Raw genomic sequence first — 13,633 nt, forward strand, 5'->3', positions numbered from 1 at the left:
AAGGTCCTGTGAATGTAGCAGTTTGGGCTTTAGAGCTTAGGATCAAGATAGGGCAATAAATTAGGAAATTAGGAAATGCCAAGAAAACACCATGTAAAACCCCACTTTCTGTACATGTTACCCAGAGTTACCTTTCATACAGGCACCTTACTTTTTCAAGAGTTAGCATCACAAAGTGTTGTCCAAAGCCTTCTCATGGAGGATGTCACAGGAATAGGCAAAATAGGTCCACAAAGGTATTGCTTCAGGCCAAACCAAATTGTTGTAGTGGAAGGAATGAAGTCAAGGTCTGAGTCAAAGAGCCCTGCAGCAGAGCAGACAGAAAGGAGATCTGTACAAAATCAGTACAAAGACAGAAGCACTAAAGCAGTCACACAGCCCCAGTGAGGTGAGAGGAGAGGAGGAAAAAACAGAAAGAAATTTGCCTGTGGGCTGCAATGCCAGAAGTAACCAAAAGATTTTTGATAGGTCAGAGTCAGGAAGCATTTCTGCACTGACAGCCTCTATTTCTTCAGCTAGAATGTAAACTAATTGATATGAAGACAGAGAACTCAGAACTCCGCCACTTTTGTTTCAAAACTTAAATATAAACACATAGATTTTTAAATCTTTGCCTCATTTCTAATCTAAATTTGTCTGGCTTCAGCTTTCAGCCATTAGTTTTGGGGTTTGGGGGTTCTTAGCCCTTTTCTGACTCTCTAGAAAGTAGCATTTCATTCTCATCCCCCTAAATCAAGATCTCAGGCTCAAGTAATTTTGTGATCTGATTTATGGCAGTCTCTATGAGTACACCACAGTAAGATCACAGAACTGCTGGAGGTCTCTCTGTGCAGGAAATCATTTCCAGGCCTCCTGCTGAGGAACCATTGCTGTAACAGCACCGACAGCAGAATTGTAGCAGGAGTGGAATTAGAGATCTCCAGGAAAAAGGACTCAAGTCTTCCACGGGTTTGTGCACTTTCTGTTCACCTGCCGGCACACAGTACTTTGCAAGGTCACCCTTAAAAAGCTGAATTCAACAAGTGTAAGCTCATCAGGAGCAATAAAGGTAAACACTGGTGACTCTTTCCCCTCACTGCCGGGTCTCAGCCGGGGTCTCTCGGCCTCACCGCGGACCCAACCGCAGCTCTGGAGGAGCCGGGCACGGCACAACTTCACCGCAGCCGCTCCGCGCCCCCGAACGAGGCTTGAAAAAGTTCCCTCCGGCCTGCGGGAGCGGAGAGAGCGGGCGGTACGGCCCCGGGGCCGTGAACCGTAGGGCAGCTCCGATGGGGCGGCTCTCTGCGCCCGCCCGGGGGAGGCGGCCCGGCTCCTGCGCGGCGAGCGGGGCACGGCTCGTCCCACCCCCGGCCTTGACGCCACGCGTTAATGAAATGCTAATGCCGGGGCGCCGAGCCGGGCGCTGCCCGCGCCCATAAAACGCGGCGCGGCGCGGGGGCCCTGCCCGCAGCCATGCAGAGCGCGGCCCCCGCCCCGCCGGCCCTGCACCTCCTCACCTCCTACTTCATCGACAGCATCCTGGGCCGGGGCCCCGCCGCGGGCCGGCACGGTGAGGGGCGGCGGGGAGCGTGGCACGGTGAGGGGCAGCGGGGTCGCTCCACGCCCCCAGCCCCGGTAAGTCCCCGGTTGTCTCCCGCAGGCGCGGGACGCGCGGAGACGCCGCGGCCCGGCCGAGCGCGCAGCCCCGCGGAGGAGCCGCAGGCGGAGGAGCGCCCGCCCGGCTCCGAGGCACCGGGTCCGGCCAAGAGGAAGCAGCGGCGGTACCGCACCACGTTCAGCACGTTCCAGCTGGAGGAGCTGGAGCGCGCCTTCTGCAAGTCCCACTACCCCGACGTGTTCACCAGGTAGCGGCGGGCGGGGCCGTGCCGGGCGGCGGGCGAGCTCCGGCTCTAACTGTGTGTTCCTCCCGCAGAGAGGAGCTGGCCCTGCGCCTTGACCTGACGGAAGCCCGGGTGCAGGTGAGTGCCGGAGGGGACGAAGGGCCGGAGGAGGTTGAACACAGCGCGTTTTCGCTCTTGTCCAGCCGGGCGAGAAGGGAGCGGCGGCCGTGCCGGGCTCGCGTCCTGTCCGCGGCGGGTGGTGCTGAAGGGACGCGGGAGGGGAGCGCTCCCACCGCGGCGGGGAAGCGGAGGCTCAAGAACATTCCCAGGTTACGCTTCTGTCCCGCTTGTGCTGCCGCCTTCATGGGTCGAAAGGCACGTACTGTCTCCTGAGTTTTAAAAGAGGATTAAAAAAGAATAAATTAAGTTGTTCCCAGAAAATGAAGGGTTCTGTGAGGCAACTAAAGTTAAGTACTGAGGCTGCAGAGTTAATATCCTTCTCTTGGTCTAACTTAGCTCAATAAAACAGTCACACTTCTAAATGACTGGCTAAAACAAATGAAAAATTAATTTGGCATTCATATATGACAGTCAGGTCTTGTCCAGGAGAATTTTATGCCCAGCTGGGCTGTGAGCGCAGCAGTGCCTGTAGAACTTCAGCACACTCAGACACGAATCACTTGTGGGCTGCAGTTTGCTCAAACTACGAACGACCCTTAGTAACTTTTCCTGACTCTGTGCACTCCTGCTTAACAATATCCCTTAAAACCCCTTTTCTTTAGATTCATCTCTTGATAACCTAGAAATCCCCTTTTTGGACAGAATTTATAGCCTTAAAAAAAAAATTTAAAAAATTTTAAAAGTTGTTTCAGAAGGTGTGAAGGCTTTCTAGTATTTATAAGCTGCAAATGACAATTGTACTAGATTTGGCTTGTGCTGTAGATCAGATATTGACTGTTCCAGCACAACTCTGGGTATGTGCCTACTTATGAAAGACTGAGAACTGGTGCAGCTGCTCAGTGTGACAGTCCTGCTTACTACTGCATAGCTTTGATATTGTTAATGCCAGATCCTTGTTTGGATACTTTGTCATTACTTCAATCACTGGATCTTAGATGGTTCACACCACAGTTTCAGTCTGTAAAACTGAAACTTTTTAGCTTTTTATTTTAATATGCACCATCTTTTTAAAAGGCATTAGAAGTATGAATAGTACTTTATAATTGACTCAAATACCTAGATGAGCTTTTCAGCTCTCTTTTGTGGACTTGGGGGAAATTATGTACCCTCCACTCTTCCTAACACCAACAATGACTAAAACCTCTAGCCACTGACATGCCCCAGTCTCTGACAATTGCACATGGCATTTTACAATGAAAAAGGCATGGGTGAAAAGCTGATACTTTAACTGTTACTGCCAAATTCCCTTTGTGGGGTACATTTTCTGTAGACCCTGTGAAGGAATGGTGCAGTAGTACATGACAAAGAGGAACTCATCTTCTAATGACTCATCTAAAAAAAGAAAAGTGGAAACATTTGTGTTTGATGGAGCCAAAAATGAATTAACACGAAAAATAACAGAGTTGATGTATGCCCAGTGGATGGAAGGAGCTGCAAAGAGCTGTTCCTGGTAGCTCATTGCCTCATTAATATGTTAGATCTCACACAAGTATTCTGAGTAAGAAACACGGAGTCAGCCCAGTTGTTTAGTGTGTGCTTGCAGTTCACAGAGCCAAGCCCCAGCTCCTATCCTGTGGGAATCTGGGCTCAGCCTGGTGGGAAGGGGATGGGTAGGAATAGCACTGATGCACTGTACTTAAACTGCCATAATTACAAAATACTTGCCACATATGCTCATGCTCATAGCTGCTCTATAGGGCATCCTGTGTAAGACGAAGTTTTCCAATTCTCTCCCATGGTACCTGGCTAAATCAGCTGACATGGAAAGCAATATCTCTTTACTTAGTAAAGTGTAAACTCAAGAAATTAATCTTACCCAATGCAGTCAGACCATTTCTTCACATCAGTGTGTTTTACAAATGGAGGTTTGCTTCGCTGGGGAGAGCCCTCTGACAACCAGCTGAAATGGGTACCAGCCACTGCATTGTTCCTCCTCTTGCCTTTTGAGTCTTACATAAAAGTGAACAAATAAGAAAAAAATGGCATGAATGTATGCTCATTCCATCATCATTTCAAAGAGATCGCCCTCACCCAACAACCCCTTATGTACTTTAATAGAATAAGGGAGATGGGGCATTCCTTACCTTTGGAAAGAGGTAGTCAGAGAGTCTGCAAAACCTTTTTATAACCTGGAGCTATGTTGGGATTGCTCTTCAATGGTTTTTGCATCTATTGTTGCCATTCATGTTTCTCATTATTCATATTGTTAGGATGGGAAGAAAATAAGAAAAAGTTAAAGGAATTTTTTATCTTGTTTAACTTGAGGGGTAAAAGGTTTCATGGGTATTTCATTGCCATAAACTGCATCATTTTTAAGACACTGGCTCACAGATATAACTGCTCTAGACATCTTTGTCATATTTTCTCATTACAATCCTCTTATTCACTTACAGCAGAAACACAATGCAGTTATGCACATCTATGTATCTTTTTAGCATAATTAGGTATTACATCAATTAAATAGGATATTTTTTTTAAGAAAATTACAGCAAGAAAACAATCCAATTTTACATGCTCACCTTTTCTTTTATAGAAGACCTGAATCTCTTGTCAGATATGCACGATGCTAGTGATTGCAAATATAATCTGGGTAATATTTAGCATGCAATTCAAGACTTGATGGTTTAAAACTTATTTTTGAGGATTAAGCAATACTTTTTTTCTAGAGTATTTTGCCATTGATATTACAGTCATAAAAATCTTAAGACTGGTATAGCAGTTTCTGTTATGGTTAGTTTGTTACTTCAGATGTGTCTGAAAACATAATAAAGGCAAGTTAAGCCTTCTATCAGAAGCAAAGGAAAAATTATTAACAAAAGGTTCAAGATGACTAATCTGAATGTTAATGACTATAATGTGTGCAGTAAAATTTGAAAGCTGTTTGTCATGTCAGTCTAAGGTATGAGGCATTGGTCTACTCCTGTTATCACTGGAACTGATGAGTTTGTACCAATAAGGAATGGAAAGCCAGCTTTTTTCTAACAGTAATTATTAGATATCTATGCTGGTATTTCCTTCCAGTTTGAGAAATACAAAATCTGAGAGATTATTAACTTTTGGGGTTTAGCTCAAAATTACCTGTAACTTTAAAAATAACTATTTTGTAGTCAAATTGCATCTCTGAGTGATCCAATGGATTTACTTTAGAATGGAGAAAGCATAAAAAAGCAGATATTTAATTTTGTGTTAGGCTTCTTCATGAAGAACAGATTGAAGAACAGTGCTAAGATTTAGTAAGGACATGGACCCTTGCAGCATTTATCCTTTTTAGGAATGGCTGTATCTGCATATCTCAGTGTGAGACAGTTATTGCCTTTTCAACTGGATTTTTTTCATTGGAAGCACTAACACCTTTGAGTTGGTGGTCTTCTCCTGTGAGATTTTACCAATATTATCTTACCAATATCTCCACTTAGCAATATTTAGGATTATTGGTTAACAGTGATTTAAAATCATCTGATCCCATCAATTTAGTTTTCCCTACCAGACCCCTGTCTTGGACTAATACTGATGGAATATCTGGTCCACACTGCCATGCAGGCATAGCTGCCTGGCATTTCACAGGTTCAGATACTCCTTTGTAAGACATCTGACTATTGAAAGCTGATGGTTGCTGGAGGACAGACAAAAGAATGAGTCTTAACACTCAAGAATTTCAAGTACCAACTTCAAAATTTTGGTGTTCTGACTTTCTGCTGAGCGCACCTCCCTCTGCTGACTGCCTGTGAGCGAGACAGTTCTGAGTTACACAGGTAACCCAAGGGGTAGAAATCCCTCTTCCAGGATTCTTCCCGGTGTAAATATACTGCATGCAATGAAAGGACTAGCACAGTACTTCTTCAGCTGGACCCTGAGAACCCCAGAGCAAGTGCTTTGAAAAAGTCAGTTGTTGCTGACTGAGAGAAACAACAACAGGCTTGGCACAGCAAGGCTGGGGCATGCTGCAGCCTTGTTTGGGGATCAGCGCCCCGGTGTGTGGAGGGCTTTTCTCCCAAACACACTTGGTGTTATTTAAGCACCTGAAGGTAAGTTACACTGCTGGAAATGCTCAAAGGGCATTGGCTGAGGTAAAGCAAGCTGCGTCTCCCAAAACCTGATTTTTTAAATACTGTAGATGCTATTTAAAACACTCGGAAAACCATTTTTGTATTGTATTATAATTGCCACCTGTTGAATGGCTTTGTTGAAATTTAATAAATAGGTTATGAAAGGAAGAATGATCATTTCTAATAATTGCTCTTGCATTTCAGGTGATAAGTTAATATATTACAATGACTTTAAAACATATGTGACTCTTCAGTCAGAAAGTAGTCAAATTTACAATATTTAAAAGGAATTTATTTTGTAATAAACCCAATAAGGCATTTATGAAAAGAACTTTTTTATATTCAAGAAGTGAAGCTCGGTTTAACAGTAATTATTTTGCTACCCATATCAATATGTGCTGTAGTATTTGGTAAGACAAACTGCAGAGTAAGTTCAGCTAATGCCTTTATAATTTCTTATTTAAGGTCTGGTTCCAAAACAGAAGGGCAAAGTGGAGGAAACGTGAAAAAAATGAAATTCTGGGGACTGTTCCGGGAATCTCCTTGACACACCCACTTGGTCTGTTTTTGGATGTTCCACTGAGTCATTCTCCCCTCCTAGATCACACGTGGAGGTCAATGCCTCTTTCAACATTGGCTGTGCCATCCACGTCCCCAGCTTTCAGTCCTTCAACCTTAGGGCCATTTGGCCTCAGCAGTCTTACGTGGACATCCCTCTTCAGAAATCCTATATTAAATCCACATTTTGGAAGGTATAGAATAATTTTCTTTTTTCTCAATCTCAAAACTGTTAAAAATGTTGTATTTATATTATTTTGCTACTCGCATGTTCTCAATAAACTTACTAAAAAGGGTTAGTTCCTGTGTAGGATCACTTGATTAGGAATAGCAAGATTTGGGTTTAAGTCATGCTAAAAAAATCTGAATGTGTAATTGCTTTATATAGACAAATTGGGCATACTTACTGCAATTTTGGTCTCACTGAACTCTAATCTTCATACAGACTGCTGTGACCTGTGTGGCTGCAGCTCCATCCTTTTCTCTTGCTCTCTCTCAAGAATAAATGCATTATATATAAAATATGTAAATACATTATGTATTATATATAAGTATATACAAATATATAAAGAAATAGAAGATAGCACTCTTGCTGAAATTAGAGTTTGTATCTTAGTACTACCTTAACAAACAAACAAATGCTTTTCACCTTGAATCAACTGTTCTGAACAAATTGTCTGCATAAACAGCTATATAAATTGGTCTTTTTATGGGGTGGTTTATTGCTTTCACAGAACAGGCTGATCTACAGCATCCAAGGTTTGTTTAGAAAGGATTTAGCATGAGGGGTTAAGCAAATGGTTGATGGATTAAATATCTGCATGCCATGCCTAATCATCTCTTGTTCATTTAATTTAAAAGTGTTTTGGTTTTTATTTAGGGTGGGATTTTCTGCTTTTTTTTTTAAAGGGCAAGATGCTATACTGCAAAATAAAGCTAAAAAAACGTACATTTGGAAGAAATTGGAAATTTTGGAACTTTTTTTTCTAATACTTGTTGGGTTTTTTACTAATACTTTGGTGGGGGAAAGCTTCAACTCAGTAAGTATTTGTTCTCCAAAACAATTCTTAATTTGGATAATATTGACTTCTTTCAAATACAGGTTTCTCAATGCTTTAAATCCTCTCGTGACAACAGCTTCAGTACTAATGAAAGCTCCTGGACCCCCGTCAGACCCTGTTCTCACTGCCTTCACTGATCCAGCAGCAGTTGAAAGGAAAACGTCAAGCATTGCAGCACTAAGACTCAAAGCGAAGGAACATTCAGCACAAATCCCTCAATTAAACCTCATCTCCAGTCTTACAAACACTAACAAAGAACTTTGTTAGGAGCTCTCCCACAGACTACAGCCACGGAGGGGAAAGTGAATGCCTTCTCCAATAAGTAGCTCTCATTAGAGAGACACATTTAAAAAAAGAAAACACACACACACAGAGCTCTATTTCCTGCAGCTTCAGTGACAGACTGAAAGGAAATAAACCTGCTAAACATTGTTTTCCTGCATTACAACACAAAATCAGGTGGTAAATTGGCTTGTATAATTTCTTGCACAGCAGAAACAGAAGCAGGAACTATCTCATCTTTGTAAATCAGGCTAACATGTATGTGAAGCTTTGAAATCACTGAAATCACCAGAAGATAGTCCAAAGGCTCCAAATTCTTTGTAGGAGTAACCACTTTTCTAAGCAAGTCTTAACTTCTCAGGAGGAACTCTTACATGCATTACTTGAGAATCAGTACACAGATATTAACTTGGAGACCATGCTTCATGTTGAAGTGCAAATGCCAGTGAAATATTGCATTCTAGACAAACTTAGCAGGAACAAGATGAGGACTATTTTCAGTACGGGCTTTTCATTCAGAACTAGGTTTGTGTAAAGAGTACCTTGTTTCAAATTAAAAAAAAAAAGTTTTCTTTATGTTCAGGGTGGCAATGTTTTAACTATGAAAGTTTAACCTCTGTACATGAACTGTATCCTGTGAAAGTAGGTTAGGAGTGTGCAGTAATTGTGTGTAGCTCTCTGTGTATGTACATACATGTCAATCAGTAGCTTATAGCTGTAAATAGGAGGTTGCTGAATACTTTTAGCAAGCTTTCTGGCACGCCTTACCAGATCAGTGGGTTAACAGATTACTTGTATATTTTGAGACATTTCATGCCTTGAGTAGTTTCAGAGTTTAAATGAATACTCAGTGTGAAGTGTTAAATTCTTCCTTGGACCAATGTTGAAATGAGTGAACACAGAGGCCTTACTGAGCAGGAGTCTACAGTCCATCACAACCCTGGACTCCACAACAGGTCATTTTAAAGTCTTTGCTGAATTTCCCCATACATGGCATGGGACTGAGAAGAACTCTCCACAGGTCTGATGTTTTAGTGTAAAGTGAGGATATGTAGTATCCTCCTGGTGCTTCAGTGAAAAGTGAGGATAGGTCATCGTTTCCTCATTCTCACTCGCCTACCTCACAGGGCTGTTGTGAGGACTCATTAAACAAACACAACTCTGGCAGAGTTATGTAAGTGCTAATTTTTGCTTCACAGCAACAAAAGAAAGACCAACAGTTGGCTGCACATGGAGGTCACCTTTCCCACACCTGTAGCAAAGGACCAAGCAAACTTTTCCTGTGGCTGATGGGACAGCATGGAACTCCTCCACTGATGCTGCCTGTTTTCGCAAACACGTTCACACTGAAAAGATTTTGTGTATTTTAGAACTTCTTTCACAAGGCAGCTCTGGGCCTACTCTTAAGACTACACAGTTGTGTTCTCAGCTAGAGTTTGAGGTGCAGAGCTCCAGCTACATTGCTGCTGCTTCTGGAGACTGCACCAAGCTTGTACTTAGCTCCAGGACAAGGAAGAAGGAAGTTTGCTGAGTCAAACACAAATACGCATCACTTTCCACAAGAGTGGAAGTATTTCTATTTGGGTTCATAGACCTCTTTGGTAGCACAGGCAGGAGAAGGCAGAATTTCAGCTATTAGGAAAAGCCAGCTCCCTACTCAAGTTACAGCAGGGCTGTGCTGTGTGTCAGGCAGCAAGAGACTGGGGAAGAGAAGTAAGCAGGACCTCTCACACAAAGTTTGAGTGTGTTTCTTCCACAACAGCTATTTCCTTCCACCAGTCCACTCTCATGGCCCGGGCTGCCAACTGGCAGCACAACAAGGTATCCACTCAAGTGTTGAGTTTGTTCCAAATAAACCTTTTAAGTAGGTTAATGGCTTGAAAACTGTCATTACACAACTCCTGTTCTGTACAAGCTTCTGTGGTATCTTTCCTTGCCACCAGTGTCTCTCTCTTGCAATGCAGAGAGGTTCTGCAGGAAAGGAGACTCACTGTTTCATTTAAAGTAGCAGAAACTGTCCTGCATTTGCCATGAGCCATTAAGAAAAGAACTCTGGAATAATAATAAAACTTGGGTATTTTTGCCGAATTCCATTTCTAGACAAGTTCACCAGAAGCAGCATATGAAAAATAAGAGCTGAAGGCTCATGTAATACATTGTATGAAATAGTAGGTCCTGTGTTATCACCAAAATCTTCATCACTGACCAGAGGGCAACAGATACCTCACTCAGGTATGGGGGAATCAAATTCGCAAGTTAAATTTCAGCAGTTACATCACAGATAACTTTTATCCATCTACAAAGTTTTTCCAATAGCTATGGCTAGAAATAATTTCAGAGACAGCAATTAAATACGCAGAGGGCAAGTAACTTCACTCACATGCATGACTGCTCCTGCCAGAGCTGGGAGCTGCTACCTCCACCCAGCACACACAGCCACTTCAGCACCACTGTAGGAACTGGGCTGGACAGCAGGGTCGGTTCCTAAAGCCTTGCCAGTTTGGGTGTTGCTTTGTCCTGATTCTCCTTACAAGAGGGCATGCCTCTCCAAGACATCCTCCTCTCCTACTGAGACCACAGCCAAGCACCTGCTGGGTACCACTCCCCTGGCAGCTGTGAACTCTTCCCAATGTCACACTGGGGCCAAGACTGTTTCCTTTGGTGTACACTTCTGTAAGGCTCTGCAGCTCCAAGCTACTGTGCCCAATTTGACACATGGCAGAAGAGCAAAGATTTTGTTCCTGGTTAAGGAGGAGCTGCCATTCCTGTGCCATCTGGGCAGGAGCCAGTGTCTGCAATCATCAGCAGTTCCCAACAGGTACAGGTAGAGAACACAGCTTCCTGATGTTTCATCTGGGTTTACTTTGAAATGAAGAGAGATTTTCTTTAAGGTGACTTCATTTTTTCTGCTTCAACCAGTCCTCCCAAGAAATTTCCATTCTTCCATGTGACTTGAAATCCAGCTGTGAGAACTAATGGTATTATGAACATAAATACATAGGACAACACTTGAAATCAGCTTAGGAACCACAGAGTGTTCATAACCAAAACTCAGAAAGTTTTACGTGTTAGTTACTACTACTTTACAATAAAATATCACAAGGGAAGAAGGTTTACTAATTCAGTCTGTTTTAATTTTACATAAAGAGGCTTAATTACCAGCTTTTATGGATATAGTACTAAAATTACATCTAAAAAAATGTGGGGGAGCAATTAACTGAAAAACCTTCAGCCTAGTTTCATAGCTGCACATGGGGTCAACACCTTTGCTATTAATCAAGCAGGGACATCTGCTTTCCTAGTTTTTCTCAGGGCAATAAGGTCTGCAACCTCCCATATTCTAAAAAAGTCAGCCATTTTACAGAGCATGTCTCACACTGAACATTGCAACTATTTCCTGACATTTTATCTTGCCTTCTGCACTAAATTCTTTAGTCCAAATTTAGGCAAAGCCTGCAATGACCTGGATTGAGACTGAGGATTTGTCCCTATGCCTCTCTTCTGAATAAAAGAAGGGTTGCAGTCACCCTTCTCTGGGTGACATCAAAATTGTTTCCTGGCACAGATTTCAGCTGAAGGAGGCCTGAAGCCCTGGTTGTTTATTGGGTTCATCTGATTTTCTTGAAAACAAAAATATATGGGAGGATTTCCGAAGCCACAGAGAAATCTCAATGCAATTCCACCCCATCCACCTTCTACAAATACTGAGAAAAAAAACTTTTATCTTCAAATTAAACCTCTTGACTTTACCCTCCACATCACAATTTTTTGAGGTGTTCTGCAAGCATATTAGTATCTCTTCAGGAAACATTGATAAATATTTCTATTAGGGGACTCACATTTGGCTAAACTGTCAAATATTTTCAGTTTGTTCTCTGGTCCAAGTTCAGTTCTGGTACCATAGGATGTTGGATAAATTTCCTTATTTCCATTGACATAATATCATCAGAACCTTGCCTACAAAGAGCGAGCGATTTTGTTGGGGGGGAAAAAGGGAGAATAATAGGCCAGGTGTTTGAAGAAAAGACAAAGAAACAAGCACAGTAGGGTGTTCTGACTCACAAATCTGTATTGAGAAAGAAGTATTCACGAAGAAAATTAATTTAAGAAGTATGTAGTTCAGGTTTTGAGCCCATAAGTTCCTTTCAAAAACAGATTAGTGATTAAAAACTTTTTTAGTCTAGCAATCTCTTAAACAATTAGCACAGTAATTGGAAAGAGACTACAAATTCAAATCTAGATGGACATAAAAGACTTTCCCCATAGAGCTTTGCCTTGGTTTTGTGGGTAACTGGCATGCACCTGCCTTTACCATCAGTGGGACTGAAATACTGAAGAAGTGCTCTGAATAGGGATACAAATGCCCCAAACAGTAATGCCATACAAATTACTTAATTCATGTAAAGTAGAAGTAATTGTATTGATTATGAATGTGTGAGTGACTCCTTTATTTCAAGTTATGTGAGATGTAAGCCACCAGCTTTCAATGGGGTCCTTGCTGCAAATTTGCCAACCGTAGAGTGGGATGTTACATTTTTCCTTATTCTGAGCAAGAAATCCAATGCACTGCCATTTGGAAACGGAAATCTGCTGACTTTAATCTAAACCAGGTAAATCAGAATTCCTCTCCTCCAGCCAGGTAGTAATTTTTCTCTGCTTGCTCATCCTCTGAAAGATGCCTGAAATCAAAGAAAAAGGAACATAAGGGAGAAACATCCCCAAACTTCAGATGTTTTTCCTCAAAGTAGAAGTTTTTTTCCCTTTTTGCTATTATTATCGTGAAACACCATGGATCACCAGATAAAGCCTGCACTGCCAAAAGAAAAGAAATAAAAAAGGGAGGGGAAGAGAGATTGTGCACAGTGTGTCCCTAGCAATACCTAACAGCAGTCCCTAATTTGCTACCTAACAGCAAATGTCTGCCTTATGGCTTCCCAGGCAGCTGCATCAAGAACACACATAGGACAAAGCCTGTGCTAATACACACACACCTGTACCTCAGTTACTTCAGCTGCACTGCCACCCAAAAGGCATGAAGGACAGTTAAGGACAGGGCACTTCTGTAGATCTTATAGTCAAGCAGTTCTACATATGGACTCACAAGAAATCGAGCTAGTGGGTTGTGTCACAGTCTGCCCTGATTTTGGATATCCCCCCTGCCCCATCCAGGCCTGAGAACAGGATGCAGGTGGAGGAACCACAGCACAAGGCAACTCAGGCATGACTTGATAGCAGCAGCTCTCCCAGCTGCTTGTCTTCTCCTCAGCCCCTGGTCACACTGCCCTTACCAATTAACATACTGAGTTTACCAAAAAATGTGAGGAAAACCCAGAAAGAACATCATATTCTCTATTAACTTCATTTGTTGGCTGCAGCAATATTTCCTATATTTCAGCTGGAAAATTGCTCTGTGCTGGCTGGTGAGAAGCCACTGGAAGATTGGGATGAGCTTGCAAAGTCACTGGTTGAGTAAGAAAACCTTTATATTAAAATATAACTGAATGTTGGTTTGGTTGGGTTGTTGGTTGAGTTTATTTATTTTATAAAAACTACATTATCAGAAATGACCAGCAGAAAAGCTAGGACAAGATACCTGATATTACAGATAAAAACTTCAGCCTTTGGTGTGAGCAGCATAGTGACATTATTGTGAACTAAAGCAGAAGCAGACAAGACAGCTTGAATT

At 42.3% G+C, this 13,633-nt stretch overlaps 1 protein-coding gene across 2 annotated transcripts; it reads left to right on the forward strand.

The window, feature by feature from the left end:
- Window positions 1–1,452: 1,452 nt before the first annotated feature.
- On the forward strand, window positions 1,453–8,963 carry ESX1 (ESX homeobox 1). 2 transcript variants are annotated; one of them, XM_088062685.1, is made up of 5 exons: window positions 1,453–1,559; window positions 1,620–1,844; window positions 1,913–1,958; window positions 6,512–6,798; window positions 7,707–8,963. In XM_088062685.1, exons 1-5 carry the CDS (start codon window positions 1,453–1,455, stop codon window positions 7,930–7,932), a joined length of 891 nt encoding a protein of 296 aa, XP_087918811.1. In that variant the 3' UTR covers window positions 7,933–8,963. The 2 variants fall into 2 exon arrangements, with proteins under 2 accessions (XP_087918811.1, XP_087918812.1); XM_088062686.1 differs by having other exon boundaries at window positions 1,453–1,549; window positions 1,640–1,844.
- Window positions 8,964–13,633: the final 4,670 nt, after the last annotated feature.

This window comes from Pseudopodoces humilis, chromosome 15 (assembly GCF_049639895.1).
Source record: "Pseudopodoces humilis isolate 2021_Gansu_Grassland_sample_001 chromosome 15, ASM4963989v1, whole genome shotgun sequence".
NCBI classification, from domain to species: Eukaryota; Metazoa; Chordata; class Aves; order Passeriformes; family Paridae; genus Pseudopodoces; species Pseudopodoces humilis.